At 32.9% G+C, this 21485-nt stretch overlaps 1 protein-coding gene across 2 annotated transcripts in view; it reads left to right on the top strand.

The window, feature by feature from the left end:
• LOC126887702 (DNA topoisomerase 2-binding protein 1) overlaps window positions 1–21485 on the top strand; it is a 254947-nt gene that overhangs the window by 88517 nt on the left and 144945 nt on the right. For both annotated transcript variants that reach the window (XM_050655370.1, XM_050655371.1), the window contains exon 11: window positions 12316–12507. In XM_050655370.1, coding sequence (XP_050511327.1) covers window positions 12316–12507 — 192 coding nt within the window. The remainder of the gene's footprint in view (window positions 1–12315; window positions 12508–21485) is intronic.

Below are 21485 nucleotides of genomic sequence, written 5' to 3' on the forward strand. Positions count from 1 at the left end.
CGTGAGTAATAACCCGCGAGTAACTTCAGCCCGTGAGTCATGAATTATTACTCACGGGTAAAGTAATGGGTGTTATTATCTATTCAAAAATAGCGAATAATGAGTATATTATTAAACGGTCGTAGAAAAAGGTACATTTTTATACAGGGTGTCTGCGTAACTTGGAACCATATTATGGGAAACTTTCAACGAAAACTTTTCGTTTATAAATTTGCAAAAGTCTGTGTGTTATTGCGTTGCCGCTCCTGCAATACTTAGAGCAGATGTATCGATGGATTCTTATGTAGTTTTGTCTTCTGAATCCAAATCTGAAAACGGCATTTCGATATCTCTAACCGTCTTCGAGATAATCGACCTCAAAATCTAAAATGTGACGTCACAATCCGGTTATTTCCTACCACGCACTAAACGTCAGCTGAAATCTTTGATTAGGAAGTAGGCTACTTTTTTAATCTGAATTTGTTAAGCAAAGCAAATGTTATTATTTACATTTGAGTTTGACACTTCGTGAATGTCAAACTAAATTTTAAATTATTTAGCTATTAATAAAATATAAATGACATTTTATAGTGAATTTAATTATTATATAAAATAATATGTGTAATAAATGTATAAAAATACAATGTGAGTATATTTTGAAAGCAATAATACATATTATACCACATTAATAATGAATCAGTAGAAACGATTATATATATTTAAATTTGGTAAATTATAACTCCACTCGACCAGCGCACGACCACACAACTCGAAACACAAGTACGCAAATACGGTTGCGTGAAGCGTGGCGCATAGCCGTGGAATTTACGAGACTCGCTCGGTCTGTAGATCTAAGTAAAGTACATCAGTAAAAAATATCTTTATCATGTATGTATTATTTATTTTACAATATCGGAAAATTGTTATTTAAAATGTGGTTTGGAATAAAAAAGTATGTTCTGATATATGAAATTACATCCTTCTAATGGAAAAAAATATTTGACGAATTTTCTTAAATTATGGATACCAACATCATTTTCATTTATAACTCTTGTATTTTTAATTTGACGAAGAAAAGTTATTATTCATAAAAATCTCTTCTTGGTCTAAGAATTATGATGCAACCATCATGAATCAAATTTTATTAATTTTATACGAGGTATATAAAAAAATATGAATTTCGAGTAAAGTATCTTTATAGTAACAAACATATAGAGAAAATCTGCAGAGAAATTCAACTACATTTCGACACAAATAACACCAAAGAACTCTTTGATAAAGTCAGACTACTCACACGTAAATTCAAGCAGAAATTTTGGTCTATCAAAGATGGTGAAGGTAATGTACAGACGGATTTGGACAAGGTTATTGATGTTTGGAGGGCTTATTATAAGTCTTTATACGGACCAATACGGACCAGATGCCAGCGGACACCCCGTTTGTACCTGACTGCCAGACCTCCACTTTCCATTCTCCTTCAACAGAGACACACCACACTAGTTTTGAATCTGAACCTGACATACTTTTTTCCGAGGTGGAATTCGCTTTAAAAAGACTTAAGTTAAACAAAGCAGCAGGATATGATCTCATTACTGCAGACGTCTTGAAGCATCTTCCGGAATGTGGAGTGAAAATATTACATCGATTGTGTAATGAAATATGGCACACAGGCGTCTGGCCTGAGGATTGGAGAAAGACCATAATCATACCTCTTCATAAGAAAGGTTCAACAAATAATTGTAACAACTACAGGCTATTAGCTGTAATATCACACGCCAGTAAGGTGATCCTCTACATACTGCAGCGGCGTCTAGAAAACTTCATAAGTTGGCAAATAGCACCTGAGCAGGCTGGATTTGTAAAGGGCAGAGGTACTAGAGAACAAATCCTTAATGTAAGAAACATCATAGAAAATGCCAGAGAATACCAGATCCCGATATTTATATGTTTCGTCGATTATACAAAGGCCTTTGATAATGTTAGATGGGACAAACTATGGAACATATTGACGACAATGGGTGTACCTAAACACTTGACTCGCCTTATTAGCAAACTGTACCAAGATAACCTGGCATATATTCGAATGGACGGATACCTGTCTGACAAATGCACTTTGGAGAAGGGAGTACGCCAAGGATGCGTTTTATCTCCCTTATTATTTAACATCTATTCGGAGTTCATAATGCGCAGAGTCTTGGATGGTTGGGAGGGAGGAGTAAACCTAGGTGGTGTTAAGATATCTAACTTGCGTTTCGCAGACGACACTACACTTCTAGCCTCTACTCCAGAAGAAATTACTGAATTATTAAAAAAACGCGAGGTAGAAAGTGCTAAATTTGGACTCATGGTTAACTACAACAAAACCAAAATCATGGTTATTGATCGCCAACAACAGTTTCCTGAAACCCAAACTATTGCGGGATGCGAGGTAGTCTCATCTATGATATATCTTGGAGCTCTAGTTAACAACACAGGCAGTTGTGAACCCGAAATTAGAAGACGCATTCAACTAGCAAGAGCAGCAATGAGTGAACTAAACGGGGTCTGGCGTGTTCGTCACATTACTATGACAAACAAAAAGAGACTCGTTTCAACTCTGGTCTTTTCCATATTTTACTATGCATGCGAGACATGACAGTCAAAGAATCAGATAGACGACGTATAGACGCCTTTGAAATGTGGACATGGAGACGCCTGCTTCGAATTCCATGGACGGCTCGCCGTACAAATATCTCGGTTCTGGATGAAATTAAACCGGATCAGCGTCTCTCCAGTACCGTTTACTCTAGAATTTTAAAGAAGACGCATTCAACTAGCAAGAGCAGCAATGAGTGAACTAAACGGGGTCTGGCGTGTTCGTCACATTACTATGACAAACAAAAAGAGACTCGTTTCAACTCTGGTCTTTTCCATATTTTACTATGCATGCGAGACATGACAGTCAAAGAATCAGATAGACGACGTATAGACGCCTTTGAAATGTGGACATGGAGACGCCTGCTTCGAATTCCATGGACGGCTCGTCGTACAAATATCTCGGTTCTGGATGAAATTAAACCGGATCAGCGTCTCTCCAGTACCGTTTACTCTAGAATTTTAAAGAAGACGCATTCAACTAGCAAGAGCAGCAATGAGTGAACTAAACGGGGTCTGGCGTGTTCGTCACATTACTATGACAAACAAAAAGAGACTCGTTTCAACTCTGGTCTTTTCCATATTTTACTATGCATGCGAGACATGACAGTCAAAGAATCAGATAGACGACGTATAGACGCCTTTGAAATGTGGACATGGAGACGCCTGCTTCGAATTCCATGGACGGCTCGCCGTACAAATATCTCGGTTCTGGATGAAATTAAACCGGATCAGCGTCTCTCCAGTACCGTTTACTCTAGAATTTTAAAGAAGACGCATTCAACTAGCAAGAGCAGCAATGAGTGAACTAAACGGGGTCTGGCGTGTTCGTCACATTACTATGACAAACAAAAAGAGACTCGTTTCAACTCTGGTCTTTTCCATATTTTACTATGCATGCGAGACATGACAGTCAAAGAATCAGATAGACGACGTATAGACGCCTTTGAAATGTGGACATGGAGACGCCTGCTTCGAATTCCATGGACGGCTCGCCGTACAAATATCTCGGTTCTGGATGAAATTAAACCGGATCAGCGTCTCTCCAGTACCGTTTACTCTAGAATTTTAAAGAAGACGCATTCAACTAGCAAGAGCAGCAATGAGTGAACTAAACGGGGTCTGGCGTGTTCGTCACATTACTATGACAAACAAAAAGAGACTCGTTTCAACTCTGGTCTTTTCCATATTTTACTATGCATGCGAGACATGACAGTCAAAGAATCAGATAGACGACGTATAGACGCCTTTGAAATGTGGACATGGAGACGCCTGCTTCGAATTCCATGGACGGCTCGTCGTACAAATATCTCGGTTCTGGATGAAATTAAACCGGATCAGCGTCTCTCCAGTACCGTTTACTCTAGAATTTTAAAGAAGACGCATTCAACTAGCAAGAGCAGCAATGAGTGAACTAAACGGGGTCTGGCGTGTTCGTCACATTACTATGACAAACAAAAAGAGACTCGTTTCAACTCTGGTCTTTTCCATATTTTACTATGCATGCGAGACATGACAGTCAAAGAATCAGATAGACGACGTATAGACGCCTTTGAAATGTGGACATGGAGACGCCTGCTTCGAATTCCATGGACGGCTCGTCGTACAAATATCTCGGTTCTGGATGAAATTAAACCGGATCAGCGTCTCTCCAGTACCGTTTACTCTAGAATTTTAAAGAAGACGCATTCAACTAGCAAGAGCAGCAATGAGTGAACTAAACGGGGTCTGGCGTGTTCGTCACATTACTATGACAAACAAAAAGAGACTCGTTTCAACTCTGGTCTTTTCCATATTTTACTATGCATGCGAGACATGACAGTCAAAGAATCAGATAGACGACGTATAGACGCCTTTGAAATGTGGACATGGAGACGCCTGCTTCGAATTCCATGGACGGCTCGCCGTACAAATATCTCGGTTCTGGATGAAATTAAACCGGATCAGCGTCTCTCCAGTACCGTTTACTCTAGAATTTTAAAGTTCTTTGGTCATATCCATCGAAGTGATCACAAAATGGAGCGGTTGGTGGTCCAAGGAAGGCCTCAGACTCAACGCCAACGCGGAAGATCTCCACAGCGATGGGCGGACATTACTAAAAAGCTTCTCAACAAACAGTATACTGAGGCAATACATGTAACTGATGACCGCGACCAGTGGAGAAATATTATCAATCAAACTGTCCGAGCTGCTGAAGCCCAATTATGAACCACAACACATCTACTAAGATGTTAATGACTATGATGATGATCTTTATAGTTCACAACATTTAAATTAGAATGATATACTTGCACATTAAAACCGTTGATTGATAAATACGGAAAGATACGAAAGCCTATGCATTATTTTGTTGTCTTTAAAACCTGCCCGTATAGTGGCGCGCCTAGCTTAAATTTGTTGCAACTAGCCTTAGAGGGAAGTGTAAAATTCTCCCTACTCAAGGAACTAGCCAAGAACACGCGGTTATTTTACGTGGCGCGTATTCAAAATTTTAACGCAGCAGTCACTATCATATTAATCTGTATTATTTTTTTTTGTTTTTGTTTCTGCAAAAATGTTGAAAATATAAATTGACTATAGAGTTTTTTTTTCACTAGTCTTGACCTCACAAGTAAATAACTTTCGAGTTATTTGCGAGTGAATATATTCATTTCTCAAAAAATAGTACGTTTTTAGACGGATTTTCGCAAATAACTTAAAAAGGAAGTATTTCACAAAAAAAACATTCATAGCAAAAATACAGCTTATCAAAAAGGGAAAAAATATGTTTTATATAAATATGACATATGAAGTCGTAGACCCAGTAAAAGCAAAGTTGTAGCTAATGAAAAGTAGTTTCTTATTATTTGTCAAATTCAAAATTGAATATTTCTACATGAAATAACCAAAAAATTAGAACTTTTCGGGGAAAACTCATCATAACTTTTTTAAAAAGTTTAAAAACAGCTTTATTTTTTTTGAGTTTCTAGTATCAGAAGTAAACAAGTTGCGCATAAAATAAAGTTGATCCCTTTTTTTTTGTAAAAAAATGCTTTTTCGCGCTTTTTAAAACTATCTTTTACAAAAAAGGACCAACTTTATTTTCAGCGTAACGTGCTTACTTTAATGCTAGAAACTTTTTTAAAAACAAAAACAAAGCTTTTTTAAACACTTTAAAAACGTTGCGATGAGTTTTCCCAGAAATGTGCTTCATTTTTTGGTTATTTCACGTTGAAATATTCGATTTGGAATTTGACGAATAAGAACTTACTTTTCATTAGCTACAACTCTGCTTCTACTGAGTATAAAGACTTGATACAGACATTTTTTTAAATTTTTTTTAAACTATATTTTTATTGAATACTTTTTTCGATAAAATACTTACTTTTGTGTTATTTGCGTAAAACCGTCTAAAAACGTGTTTTTTTTTGTTAAAAAACGAACATATTCACTCGCAAATAACTCGAAAAGTATTAGCTTAGTGAAAAAACTCAATAGAAGAAAACTTGCTACAATTTAATCAGTTTATCCACTTGATAGATACTAGATAGTATTAGACTTATTGTTATTATAGCTACCTAGTCTTATACAAAGTGGATTTAGAAAGTCCACATCTACATTAGACAACCTAGTGGATATTGAATCTGTAATTCATGGGTCATTTGGATGTGATCAAGTATTTTTGGCTTATGGCTATCTTTTATTATATTTTATAACGCGTGCCATTTGGGGATTAGATGTAAGAATTCTATTAAGTTGGTCAATTCCAAGAAATATAAAATTTATTAGTAATTTCCTATATAGATGAAACTTATTCGAATAGATAACGTTCTTTTAGACTCAAAAATCCAATTAAACGACATTCCTCAATGGTCTACTCGTTGCACTTTTCCTTATTGCCATCAATGACATCGCTAAATCACTTAACCCACTGGTCATTTAGAAATTAGAGAATTGGTCGAACACTACTGGCCTAGAATTTTCTCCCACTAAAACGAAAACAATAATCTTCAGTAAAACTCCAAAAAAGCACATTATACTACCAAAAATCTACCTAAAGAATTTCTTCTTCTTCTTCTTTTTTTATATAGGCAGTACTGCCTGTTTTTCTTCAATGGTGCCTTTCATTCTGCCCCTAAGTTGTCATTCCATCTTTTCCTTGGGCGTCCTATACTTCTTCTGCCTAACGGTGACTTGTCCCTGGCTATTCTTACTATCTTTGATTCAGACATCCTGCTTATGTGTTCATTCCACTCTTCTTTTCTATTCTTTACCCCGGTATTTATATTGTCTACCCCACATATGCATCTGATTTCCTGACTTCTTACCCTATCCCGTAGTCCTTTTCCAGCAATCCTTCTTAAGATCTTCATTTCGTTGGTCTCCAGACGTCTTTGTATTTTGCTTGCATCTGGTCTTGTTTCGGCAGTGTAAGTCATAACTGGTCTAATAACTTCAGTCAAATGACTTATATATTCGGTCCTTTGTTTCCACTCTAAGATGTTTGTTTTTCCAAATTGTGTCGTTTAGGCATCCGGCTGTTCTACTGGCTTTAATTATTAGTCTTTAACCTCTTCTTCGATATTATTGTCGGCTGATAGATTAATTCCCAGGTATTTACTTTTATTGTCTAAGTCCAATTTGCATCTTATTGGTTCTTTTGATATTTCTAAGCTTTTTGTTTTTGGGGCTGATATTTTCATATTCATTTCTTTTGCGTTAATGTTGAATTCGTGCAGTAATCTTTGTAGGTCGTCTTCGCACTCTGCTACTAACACGGTGTCATCAGCGTAACAGAATATTTTTATCTCTTTATCGCCTATTTTTTACCCTCGTTTTTTCTTCACTTGTTCTATTATTGCATCCAGCGTTATGTTAAACAGTAGAGGGTTTAGTGAATCTCCTTGTTTGATTCCTGTGTTTGCTTCTATATGGGTTCTGTTATTATTCCATTGACTTTCATTCCTATTTTATTTCGTACTTAAATGTTTTCTATCAGTTTTATAATATCCAGTGGTAAATTTTTTTCATATAGTAGGTGTATCACATCTTTTAATTGTATTCTATCAAACGCTTTCTCTAGGTATATAAAACAGAAAAACCCTCGCTTGTTATATTCTAATGATTTTTCCGCTATTTGTCTTATCACAAAAACTGCATCGTTATGATCTTCCACTTCTAAATCCTTGTTTTTAAACCGATATATTTATGCACGCCATTGTTTTCTTCATCAGTATTTTTGTTGTGAGTTTCAGTATAGTGCTCTACTGGGGTCTGTCCTATCACTTTTCTTAAATAACGCTATCATCTGAGTGGTAGTCCATTCTTCTGGAATTCTTCCTGTATTTATTATTTTACTTATCAGGATATTCAGTTCTTTGTGAAGTCTCTCTCCTCCGTATTTTAAAATTTCATTAGCTATTCAATCTTTCCCTGGCGCTTTTCGATTTTTCATCTGTTTTAAGGCGTTTGTTATATCTTCCTCTTTAATTTCTGTTTGCTCATCCGATTCTAATCCTGGTTTTCCAGTTCTTCATGATTAGCTGTTTGATACAGGTTTTCTAGGTAAGTTGTCCATGTATTTGTATCAATATGTTTTACTTCTATCAATTCCTTCATCTCTGCTGTTTGACCTCTTATCATTTTCCACATTTCGTTTTGCATCCCGTATAAGTCGTGCTCCATCTCTTTTGAAAATGCTTACCAATGTTCTGTTTTCTTCCTTCTTACTGTTGAGTTTAACTCATTTCAAACTCTTTTATATTCTTCATATGTTTGTCTCGTTCTTTTGAATTTGTATTCTAGCTAGATTTTCTCTTTTTCTTGTCATTTTATTTTTATTTCTTCACAGATCCATGGTGTTCTCCTTTTCTTTCGTATATGTTTACTTATCTTACGTTCTCCAAGTGCGTCCGTTGCTGCCATTTTGATATTATCTCTAATCTTCCTCCAACTTTCTTCTATGTCTTCATCTGGTGTTATGTAGTTTTCGTTCAGTACTTTTTGCAGTCTTTTCTGGTATAGATCTCGTGTTGACAAGTCTTGTAGCTGTTCTACCTTTATTCTTGTCTCACATTTAATAGGGTCTTTTTCCTGTTTTTTTGTAGATGTATTCTGATTTTTCCAAGTACTAGGTTGTGATCACTTCCGATATTAGCTGCACTTAAACATCTTATGTCTAGTACTTGAGAATGATGGATGTTTCTGTTTTTCAATATATAATCAATATCGGATCTGTGTGCTCTTGTATTTTTGAATGTATATTTTTGTTGATCTTTGTGTCTGAAGAACGTATTGTTTATTCGAAATTCGTTCTGAGAGCAAAAGTTAATAAGTAGTTCCTAAAGAGTTTACAATAAATTATTCAGAATTGATTAACTTCTTGGGAATAAAACTGGATAATCGTCTATCTTGGTAAGACAATATACACTCACTCCGAATGTCAGTTCAAACGGGCTCAACTTAATGAAAAATATCTCTCATAAACAATGGGATGCCGACTTCCAAACTCTTATGACTGTTCACTGAAAGTTGGGTTTCAACCTGAGATACAAACAATACGCTAAAGTGTTACGTTTGGCTTGTTCTCTTGTATGGAATGAAAGCATGGATAATAAAGGCCAGCTCCTAACAAGCTTGAAGTCTTTGAAATGAGGTGCCTGCACCGAATGCTTAAAATATCATGGACATACTTAGGGACATATTGCGAGGGGAACGATATACTTGTCGGTAACTGGAACTCGAAGGAAACATAGAGGGTAAGAGAGGTCTAGAAAAAGATGTCATGGCTGGGTAATATTCGCCAAATGATATTAATGAAATTACTCTTAATAGAATAATGTAATCGTGACTATCTAATATCTCACCTGACAATACAATGCACGGTGGACGCCTACGCACAAATACACGGCGCCTTTAAGAAGTAAAGTTAATAATAAATAATTCAATAATTATACTTATATTAGTCACTATTTTCCCCCTAACTCGGAAAATATCGACCGCACGAAAAAACTTGGAAGAAATTGTAGGAAATCGCGATTGCAACAATTTACGAGTCCTTACCATTTTTCTCTCGAAGAGTTTAAAGTGGCCGAGCGGGTTACTAAGTCAATTTCATTTAAGTAAATACGGTTGCAATATCTCCAAACAAAATATACAGTCATCAGAAGAGACTGTAATTAACGAAAATAACTACCTAATTTTGTATCTAGATTATGAGGCAAATAAGAAATTTACAATATCTAAAATCACCCAGTGAGTATTTTTCTCGTTAAATAAATTTCTTATTAAATAAATTATATTATTATATATATTATATAAAATTATTAAATAAACTTTAGAATATTCAATGATTTGTTTCAAGAATTCAAATTAAAAGACAAATTACAACCACAATTATTCTTGCTAATTTAAAAACGATTTTTTAGAAAGTAATACATAGGTACACTCCAATAATTATTTTAAAGATTGCCATTGTTATCGTTGAATGAGAACTCAAATTTAAATGCATCAAAAGAAATAAATAATTTTCATTATAATCCGTTCGACCCGACCGACCCCAAATTCCGATAACCAAAGCTACCTGAATACGTCTCATCGTTGTCTCAGGTAAATTCAATCTCGTACCTAGAAAGCTGCTAACGCCATCTATTTCTAAAACCACTGGTGTCGTACATAAACGCTCATTTAGTTTCGTATCTTCCAGTATATTTATCAGTCAACGTTAAAACATAATTTTTAATTTTAAACAGCTTTTCGTAATAGCAATTTTCTATATTATGAATTTAAATACGTATATAAACAAAGTTTTCGTTATGATAATGCTCGCATTTTCAGCTTGTTTAATATTAATTTTACGAAATTCTTTATAAAGTGCTCTGCATAGTCTAAAACCTAAGATGCAATCATCAGATATCAAATTTTGTCAACAGTATACGATGTATGTCAAAAAATATGAATTTCGCTCAAGAGCAAACTACCTTTATGTTACAAAATATCCAAAAATTTTGTTATGAAAAGTTATTTGTAATTAAAAACCATATTCAAATATGCAATAACAGCCTTCTACTTGAAAAAAAAAATTTCTGAAATTTTCCTAAATTACCGATTCCGAACATCATTTTTATTTATTAGACATGTAATAACTCTTTTATTAATAATTTTAGGAAAAAAAGTTATTCTTCATAAAAATCTGTGCATGGTCTAAACCTTAAGATGCAACCATCAGTTATCCAAGTTTGTTAATTTTATACGAGGTGTGTCAAATAATATGAATTTAGAAAGATCTCTCTACTTCTTTTGTCTAATCTCGGCCTCCACTCCAGTAATCTCTTCGTCCACCTCCCATCACTGATTCGGGCGACGTGTCCGGCCCAGTTCCATTTCAGGGTGGCAATTCCAGAAATTACATCGGTAACTCCTGTTGTTCGTCTTAAGGTACACTTTAGAAGAACAAAAATAATAATTTTTTTCAAGAATTTTTTCTCAGATCCTGTATTAAAAATAAACAAAACTTTTTACATATTAATGTCTAACTCTTAGAGAGTACAAAAAATATATCTTTTTTCATTTATGCACGTGCACTAATATTGTAGAGGGCGCGAAAGTCGAGGCCTCGAAAAATGATGGCGGACAGTTAATCTCAGGATTGGGATATCTGAAACAAAAAAATCTTACTGCATTTGAAAAAGGAAGGTTTCTTACGTGACAATTTACGACAATTTGACCACAAAATAAAAGAGAAATTTTTTTTAACCATGAAAAACTGAAGAAAACGGGCGATTTTTTCACAATTTTTTTTCAAATTTCCGTAAAATCTTTTTTTGCGGAATTTTTCACTAACGGTGGTAAATTATCACCAAGAGACCTTCCTTTTTCAAATGCCGTACGATTTTTTAACTGTCCGCCATCGGAACTACTTTTTTTCGAGGCCTCGACTTTGGCGGCCTCTACAATATTAGTGTCCGTGCATAAATGAAAAAAGATGTATTTTTTGTATTCTCTAAGAGTAAGGTATTAATATGTAAAAAGTTCTATGTTTATTTTTAATAAGGGTTCTGAGAAAAAAAATCTTGAAAAAATGCTTATTTTTGGTCTTCTAAAGTGTACTAGTACCTTAAGTCTTCATTTCTAACTTGGTCACGAAGCGATATACTCAGCATTGACCTTTCCATTTTCCTCTGAATTATTTGCAGCATTTTAGAAGTTGTAGCTGTCAATATCAAAGTTTCGGCACCATAAGTCATTACAGGCAACACACATTGGTCAAATGTTTTAAGTTTTAAAGAAATTGGTATATCGCTTTTAAAGATGTCTTTGAACTTTCCATAGGCTGCCCATGCTAGTTTTATTCTCCTTCGTAGTTCGCATGTTTGGTTGCCTCTTGTGATCTTTATTTCGTGTCCAAGGTATATGTATTTTTCCACTAGCTCTACTTCGTTGTCTCCAGTATTGATATTTCCGCTAGGTACTATGTTTGTCATAAATTTTGTTTTGGAGATGTTTATTTTAAGACCTACACTGGCACACACTAACTGATGTTCATGTAGCATTGTACATATCTCCTTGAGGTTGTCAGTGAACAAAATTATGTCGTCTGCTACGTATGAGAAATATTGCTAAAGATTAAGTTACTACAGCATCAAAGTAATTCCTTTGACTACGCAATCAACCTATTTTACTTCATCGAGCATTTTTAGTACCTATATCTAATTTGTTTTCCAGATTTGGGAGGTGATGTAGTATCCAAATCATATAAAGGAATACCAGACTATGCTGTTGTCCCAATGTTTAACAAAAATGAGCTACACCATACTGCCTCCGAAATAGTAAATGAGCTTTTTATTAGGGAATGCATTAAGCAAGAAGAACTTTTATTGAGCATTGATTATTACCACCGGCCTGTCGATATACCAGGTTTGTGTTTTTTACATTTACTGTTTATTTTGTTGTTTAATATGTCTCTTGTTAACCCATTAAAGCCCAAATTATTGTTTTTTTAATATCAAGATGTTGCTTATTAGTATAGTACAGTTGATCCAAAAGATAGCATAACCCAGACATCCAAAGTGAAAGTTATCCTTCAACACCAAATTGTTCTATATGGTCCACACAATGTCCAGAAAAAAGTCACACCATTTTGAGCGTCGGGTTTGGTGGGGAGAGGGGGGAGAAATCGGTAAATTCGTAGATTTTTTAAGTTTTTCGCCAATATTTCTAAAACTATGCGGTTTAGCATGAACAACCTTCTATACAAAATTGTTCTACATTAAATTTGAAATAAAAAAGGCCCTATGCATAATCTTTCTAAAATGAATGGTTCCAAAGTTACGGAGGTAGTATAGTAAAGCTGGTCCAAAAAAAGGCCTAACCCAAACATCCAAAGTAAAAGTTTTCCTCCAACACCAAAATGTTCTATATGGTCCACATATTGTTCAGTAAAAAGTTACACCATTTTGAGCGTCCGGTTTGGGAGGGAGATGGGAGAGAAGTAGGTAAATTAGTAGGTTCTTTACGTTTTTCGTCAATATTTCTAAAACTATGCTTTAGTGTAAACAATGTTATATACAGAAATGTTCTACATGAAATTTAAAACAAAAAATGTTCTATACATAATTGTTATAAAATTAACGGTTCCAGAGTTACGGAGGGCGAAAGGTCGAGGTTTTCGATACTTTTTATATTTTTTGGGCAATATTTATGATATAACTATACCAAAAACCCAGACATCCAAAGTGAAAGTTATTCTCCAACACCAAATTGTTCTATATGGTCCACATAATGTTCAGGAAAAAGTCACACCATTTTGAGCGTCGGGTTTGGGGGGAGAGGGGGCAGAAATCGGTAAATATAAAAAGTATCGAAAACCTCCACTTTTCACCCTCCGTAACTCTGGAACCATTGATTTTATAACAATTATGTATTGGGACCGTGCAAGTTCGGCAAAGCGACCTCTATTTCTACGCTCTGTACTTTTATTCGCACTTTTATTTATATTGGCCAATTATATTAGTCCTGGTTGCTGGATAATTGTCAAGGCCACAGTCCAAAAAAATAATAAGAAGAAAAAATAAGATGCAGGTTATGTTATGCAAACGTAAACAATTGTATGTAGTAAATAAAATTAGTTATTAAAATGCAGTACTGCAAGCAAAATACAATTAATTAAATTTACCTTTATATAATAATTGCATATCATATCAATATTGTGGAGCAATATATAATTTTTCTGCTTCAATGACAGAAGGTATGAAATATACGTCAATTTGACAATTTCAATTGACAATATGAATTATTTAAGATAGTTGCAATATTTTTCCGCGACTCGCGCACGGTCGTTTCTCGTTTCCCTTCCAAGTACTTGCACACCTCGAATAGAACCTTTTTTGTTTTAAATTTTATGTAGAACATTTTTCTATAGAACATTCCTTACGCTAAAGCAAGGTTTTAGAAATACTGACGAAAAACGTAAAAAACTACTAATTTACCGACTTCTCCCCCATCTCCCCCCCCCCCAAACCGGACGCTCATAATGGTGTAACTTTTTACTGAACAATATGTGGACCATATAGAACAATTTGGTGTTGAAGGAAAACTTTTACTTTGGATGTCTGGGTTAGGCCTTTTTTTTGGACCAATTATACTATACTACCTCCGTAACTTTGGAACCGTTCATTTTAGAAGGGTTATGCATAGGGCCTTTTTTATTTCAAATTTAATGTAGAACAATTTTGTGTAGAAGGTTGTTCATGCTAAACCGCTTAGTTTTAGAAATATTGACGAAAAACATAAAAAACTACGAATTTGCAGATTTCTCCCTCCTCTCCCCCCCAAACCCGACGCTCAAAATGGTGTGACTTTTTTCTGAACATTATGTGACCATATAGAACAATTTGGTGTTGGAGGATAACTTTCACTTTGGATGTCTGGGTTTGGGTCTAACTATACCATACTATATACATATATATCAGTAATCTTGATCTTAGCATTGAAATATTCATGAAATTAATTTACATCTTTGCATTTTTGAACTATGTCTCGATCTATAAATATAACACTGGGCGTTAGGCTTATCATAATTGCAAGTACCTATTTATGAATGAGTTCAAAACAGTTATGATAATTAAAATTTTTATTTACATCTATACTAAATTTCAATAACACATGCAGTGCATGTAAATAACGATTTTAGTTGTTAAGGTGTTTAAAATGTATCTACTTGTTCCTTACAGTGTATTATTAACATCCCTTTATCACTTTTTCTCTTTTCTAGATTATTAAGTAGTTTTTATTGTATAGTATAAAAAATAATTGTAATCACTGAATAGATAGACAGTGAAAAAATAATTCTATTAATTAAATTAATGAATAATTTACGCGATTATACAAGTAACTGTTATCCAAAAATATTCAAAACCTGAACCAAATAACCACCTGGTTCATTGCTGGTGACGACATCGCTGTCAACTAATGTTTAAATCTAGTGCATAACTCATGCGAATAAACCGTAATAAAAACAAGTTTATTTTTTATTAACGAAACGTTAATAAAAATCATTTTTTAATAATATTGTGGCTTATTTCCCATTATAAATAGTTAAAATTTATTTTTTATTTTACTATAAAACAATTTTTACAGAATGTTCAGTACATTTACACCAATATATTGGTGGTCTGGCTTTACAATTATTTCTTTGACATCGTCTCTGCTTTTCACGTTTTTTCATGAAGTGTCTTTTTCCATCTAATCTTATGCCTATAAAAACTTTTGATGATGATGTACTCGGTTTTTGTACTAAACTTCTTGTACTAAGAGTCAATTTTAGTCGGAACTGCTACAGATCGACGAAATTCTAATAAAATAATATTTGACTACTTATTGACTGGTTTGTAGATAAACCATGAATTTACTATACTCAAACCATTTTTAATTGAAGGTAACTTATCTACAAATTGAAGTGAGTGCTAACGGCAACAATGTTAAATCTTAGGACTAAATTCTTACCGGGGTCATTTTTATTGTGTATGTTCTACAAGAGTAAAAAACCGCTATAAGCCGTAAAAATGAGTGGCGCACACAGTATTCCAGCTACAAAAGAGCTGATATGAATATTACGTGGCGCGATAATGTATTTTCATTTTGATGGAAAATAAAATTCCAGTTTTATTTTAAAAGATTTTTCCATAATATTTGCTAAATTTGAAGTAAAACGCGCCACAAAAGGATAACTTTGACACAATTTACATTTAAAGCTCTTTTGTAGCGCGTTTTACTTCAAATTTAGCAAATATTATGGAAAAATCTTTAAAAATAAAACTAGAATTTTATTTTCCATCAAAATGAAAATACATTATCGCGCTACGTAATATTCATATCAGCTCTTTTGTAGCTGGAATACTGTGTGCGCCACTCATTTTTACGGCTTATAGCGGTTTTTTACTCTTGTATCAGGAGTTTTTCAAAATTAATAAATAATAAATTAAATGTATGAAGTTGAATGCAATGTTTATTGAATACACGTTAAGCTTTATAAATAGCGTCGCATGTAGGGATATTATGCGCCACTGGCGAGAACTGCCGTTCTCTGGTAATAAGTTTTTAACGTACATCATACAAAAAAACACCGCTAACTTACATTATTAGGCTTCATACATAATTGGATTTTTCAAATTTTTTTTTTCAAAAAAATTTATTGATTTTTCAACCCTAACTTTTTTATTTTTTATATTAGAAAGTTTGTTAAAAAATTTTTTTGTAGGTTTTTATAAGATCTATAAGACTATTAATATTAAATCTTTTTAAAATCCTCAGTCGCAAAAAGAGGTGACTTTGAAAGGGTTGGTAAAGGTGGTTTTTGCATGTTATTACAAGTTCTAATTGTCTGTAGCTCACTCAATTTTTGTCGTAGAAAAAATTTTCGTAAACCAAGTTCTTAAGAATTAAACAAGCTACATTTTCATATGTAAACATTTTTTCGCGTCTGTGATGCTAGGGCTAAAAGGGCATGTTTTACCAAACTACAAAAATTCGTTATTCGCTTTTAACTCCAGTTTTTTTAAAACTAATTTTTTTATGCCGGTCAAACTTCTGTAGTCTATTAAAAATACATAAATAAAAAATAAGGAATAAGGTCGATGACTAATTTTAATTCGGGTAGTAATTAGGGGGTTGTTTCCGATAACTTTTTGACTGAAAAAATAGGGACTGACATTCTTTTCATTATAAGTCACTTAATTTTTAATCTACATACTTTATTTTTTAAACGCTTTTATTTCGTTCAATAGTTTGCGTCAAATCTTTAGGCGTTAATTTGACTGCGTTCTCTCCAATGCAAATGAATGAAAATTTGCAGACATATACATTCGCGGGAACAATACAAGAATAGTCGATAAAAAAAAATTTTTAAGAAACGCTTTTCTTTAGTTACGAGTGACTAAAATTAAAAATATTATAAAAAAAGTCAACTAAAAAGCAAAAACTAAAAAAAATTGAAAAAATCTAACACATTCGTCAAAGAAAAGCGTGGGGCGAAAACCGTTTATTCGATGAAGACGCGCCACGCTTTTCTTTTACGAATGTGTTAGATGTTTTCATGTTTTTTTTAGTTTTTGCTTTTTAGTTGACTTTTTTTATAATATTTTTAATTTTAGTCTCTAATAACTAAAGAAAAGCGTTTCTTAAAAAAATTTCTTTTCATATTTTTTTATTTTTTACTTTTTAGTCTTACACTTTTCAGACATTAAAATATATCGTCATGTTTATTAAAATATGTATAAAACATATGATATACTAACATGAAAAATAGTCGGAATCGGCAAAAAATTTGAAACTTTATTGTTTGTTTATGAAGCATAACGTAAGCAATTAACGTAAAAAGTGAAATTATGTATACTTCATAACATTAGCTACAATCCGTAAAAGTTTCAAATTTTTACATTGTAGAAAACAAGAGATTTTAAGCATTTTCCATTAAAATCGTTTTTTTTATTTAAACAATTAAAAAACATAAAAAAATTGTTTTTGTCGACTATTCGTGTATTGTTCCCGCGAATGTATATGTCTGCAAATTTTCATTCATTTACATTGGAGAGAACGCAGTCAAATTAACGTCTAAAGATTTGACGCAAACTATTGAACTAAATAAAAGCGTTTAAAAACAATTTTTTTTATGTTTATTAATTGTTTAAATAAAAAAACGATTTTAATGGAAAATGCTTAAATTCTCTTGTTTTTTACAATGTAAAAATTTGAAACTTTTACGGATTGTAGCTAATGTTATGAAGTATACATAATGTCACTTTTTACGTTAATTGCTTACGTTATGCTTCATAAATAAACAATAAAGTTTCAAATTGTTTTCCGATTCCGACTATTTTTCATGTTAGTATATCATATGTTTTATACATATTTTAATAAACATGACGATATATTTTAATGTTTGAAAAGTGTAAGACTTAAAAGTAAAAAATAAAAAAATATGAAAAAAAAATTTTTAAGAAACGCTTTTCTTTAGATACGAGTGACTAAAATTAAAAATATTATAAAAAAAGTCAAATAAAAAGCAAAAAATAAAAAAAAATTGAAAAAATCCAACACATTCGTCAAAGAAAATCGTGGCGCTTCTTCATCGAATAAACGGTTTTCGCCCCACGCTTTTCTTTGACGAATGTGTTAGATTTTTTATTATTTTTTTTTTATTATTTTTGAAGATAGATCTTTTTAAACATTTAAAATTAGTTTCTATAAGTTATCCTCGAAAAATGCATAGTTTTTCGGTCTTTTGACTTTGAAAATATAATACTTAGTAGTTGACGAAGAAAAGCTAACATATAATAAAGTACAGCTCGATTACTATTGGTCTTAAAGAATATGTAAAAAAAACGCTTTGTTTCTTTTTTAAAAGGTATATATTCGTTAAGGAAAGTTGTTTTGATAAATCACAAACTTTTTGAGTTATTAGCAGAAAACTGATTAATAACATTGATTTTTTCGATATAAAACTAACACTTTCGATAACCAATAAATCCAAAACTATTAATTTTATCAAAAAAATGTATAAAACATTTTTTGCTTACAATTAATGTTTTTACCAAGATTTGCGGTCAAAATATAAAAAATTTCCACCCCCGAGATGGGGTGGCAACCACCCCATGGTAAAAGCGTCTTTCGGCATCATATATATTTTGATCCTTGGACTATCCACTACTTATTGTCAAATTTTCAATCAATTCAAGCTGTAAAAATTGCGAAGTGAAAAGTTTCAGTTCCTGGACTAATTATACTTTTGGAGCTCTATAACTTCTGAACGGCTTAACTGATTTTGATCAATAAACATGAGTTTGAAACGTATTGACAAGTAGTATCTGATGCATCCAAGATTAAATATGATAACTGAACGTATTACAGGAATTATTGAGCTTGATAAACCGTTTTCCCATATCATACTTATGAAGCCTATAACTTAAAAATTCGAATTTTCCCAGATATGAGGTATACACCGGTAGACGCGACTAGAGACCTCTTACAAACGCTCAGTTATTGGCGCAATTCGTAGTTTGAAATTTTGAGTAATTGTCGAAAAACCAAAATTTTCAAAGTTTAATTTTTCAGTTTTTCGGCTATGGTGAGCAGTGTATATGTCTCATCTTGATAGCTTAGGCACAGCATAATAAACGCAACAGCAGTGACACACTAGAAGGCGGGAAAAGTTCGCGCACTATTACTGCGCGGATCGTCGGCCATTTTGTGCGTAGTACCAGACAGTGTAGAAAATCGACAGTGTTGCCGATTTGTACATAATTATCAGATCTACTTAACTTTTATGACATTCTGATAATAAATATTTCTTAACATAATTTTATACGTATGCCTGTGGGAATTATGTCAATAATTGGGACAAAACACAAAATATTGACGATGAATGGCGATTGTATTGTTAACCTTTTGCATAAATTTCAGAAAATATTCAAAAATAATCTCTTACGGGTAATACAGTTAGTGCAATAACTGATACTGCAGCAGTTCAGAAATAAAAAAAATCACGTTTTCTTAGATATCGTTGTCTGTCGACGTTTAAATGCGATGTGTCAGCAAATATTAAATTAGTGTTAGCAAAAGTGAAGGAGTAAAAGAATGTTACTCCTTTCAAACAGACAAAAAATGTTAAATTATTTTAATCACATAAAGTCTTCATTTTCACAAGATGAGGATGAGGAAATATTATTTGAAAGCGTTCCAGATGTAGTTTTATTATAGTATAATATATTACAAATAATTTTGTTACAAGTATTTTTGAATTAACAAGTTAGATAAAATAACTTTTTTCTTAATGTATTTTTATTACCCTTAGAAACTACCAACATCAAAAATTTTAACATAATTTTTGGCAAAATCTGATCATTTAGCAGTGGCTTAATATAATTTCATATAGTGACATCGGCAACACTGACGAACGAACACATCACATCACCACTGAGATGTACTACGCTAAAAATGGCGACTCTGTACTTTTCAACTTCAAAGGCGGCATCGGGGAGTGTCCTTGCTGGTTTCGTTTATTATGCTGTGGCTTAGGCACATTTTGAAAGTTGAACTCAGCCCTATTGATTTGGTGTATTTGCAGTTTTCCTGTCTCTCCTTGAACCTAAGATATATACGCCCAAAAAATATGCTATTTTGTATCTCCCTAGCCCTTTAACTGGCTTACGGGTAGTAAGAAGTCAAAAATTACACCGGTTCTGAATCAGCCCACACCCTCTTGGAACACAGAAAAAAAATTCAGATCGGTGTAACTTTCAAACACACATACATATCCACAAACATTTTCTCCAAACTTAAATAAAAATTGAGTCATACTTCTGAGCTCGGTAACTTTTGAATGGTATAAGCGATTTTCAAAATTAGACATCCATTGGAAAGGTAATGGTCAGTATTATCAGAAGCCGTAAAGGTCGGTTTTAAATTTTTGAAATTTTTGGGAGTTTTGCGTACGAGAACGAAAAACAGACACTAAATGGGTACATCCACATACTTGGACCAAAATGGAAAGTTAATATATGGATGGGTGAGTCTTTTCCTAAACTTTAAGATGGGATTTAGTCCAATTTTCAATTCAGTCAGATTTAGAAAATCGAGAATTTCATTTATACAGTTAGCACGTAAAGCTTGGAATAAATTCATTTTTTCGAGAATGGATGACTTTGAAAAAAAAATCCCGAAAGAGGTCAATTTTTATTTTCAAATTGCGACTTTTTGGCATATGTATCATACTAGTGACGTCACCCATCTGCACGTGATGACGTCATCTATAATTTTTTTAAATGGGAATAGAAGTCTTGTGATAGCTTATTTGAAAGGTAATTCAATTCTCTATTCAGTAATATAAACATTAACATAATTATTTATACAGGGTGTTCAAAAAATATATTTTTTGAATTCAATTTATTGACATAAAAAGAAGAATGTGTGTAATTTATTTAACTCAAAATACATTTTACTGCTATCAGAAAACAGGAAATATTGTTTATTTGACAAAAAATATTGCTTTTTGCATAAATTTAATATTAAACCGCCACCCACCTACCTCTTGACAGTTTGAACATTTAATTTAAGCGAAAAGCAATGATTATTTTTCAAATAAACATTTGTTTCTGTTATCTGAGAGCAATAAAATGTATTTTGAGCTAAATAAATTAAATTCATTCTTCTTTTATGTCAATAAATTTAATTCTAAATATTTTTTTTGACACCCTGTATAAATAATTATGTAAATATTTATACTGCTGAATAGAGAAATAAATTGCCTTTCAAATGAGCTATCACACGATCCCTACTCCTATTTAAAAAAATCATCGATGATGTCATCACGCCCAGATGGGTGACGTTACTAGTATGAT

The sequence above is a fragment of the Diabrotica virgifera genome, chromosome 7 (genome assembly GCF_917563875.1).
Source record: "Diabrotica virgifera virgifera chromosome 7, PGI_DIABVI_V3a".
Taxonomy (NCBI): domain Eukaryota; kingdom Metazoa; phylum Arthropoda; class Insecta; order Coleoptera; family Chrysomelidae; genus Diabrotica; species Diabrotica virgifera.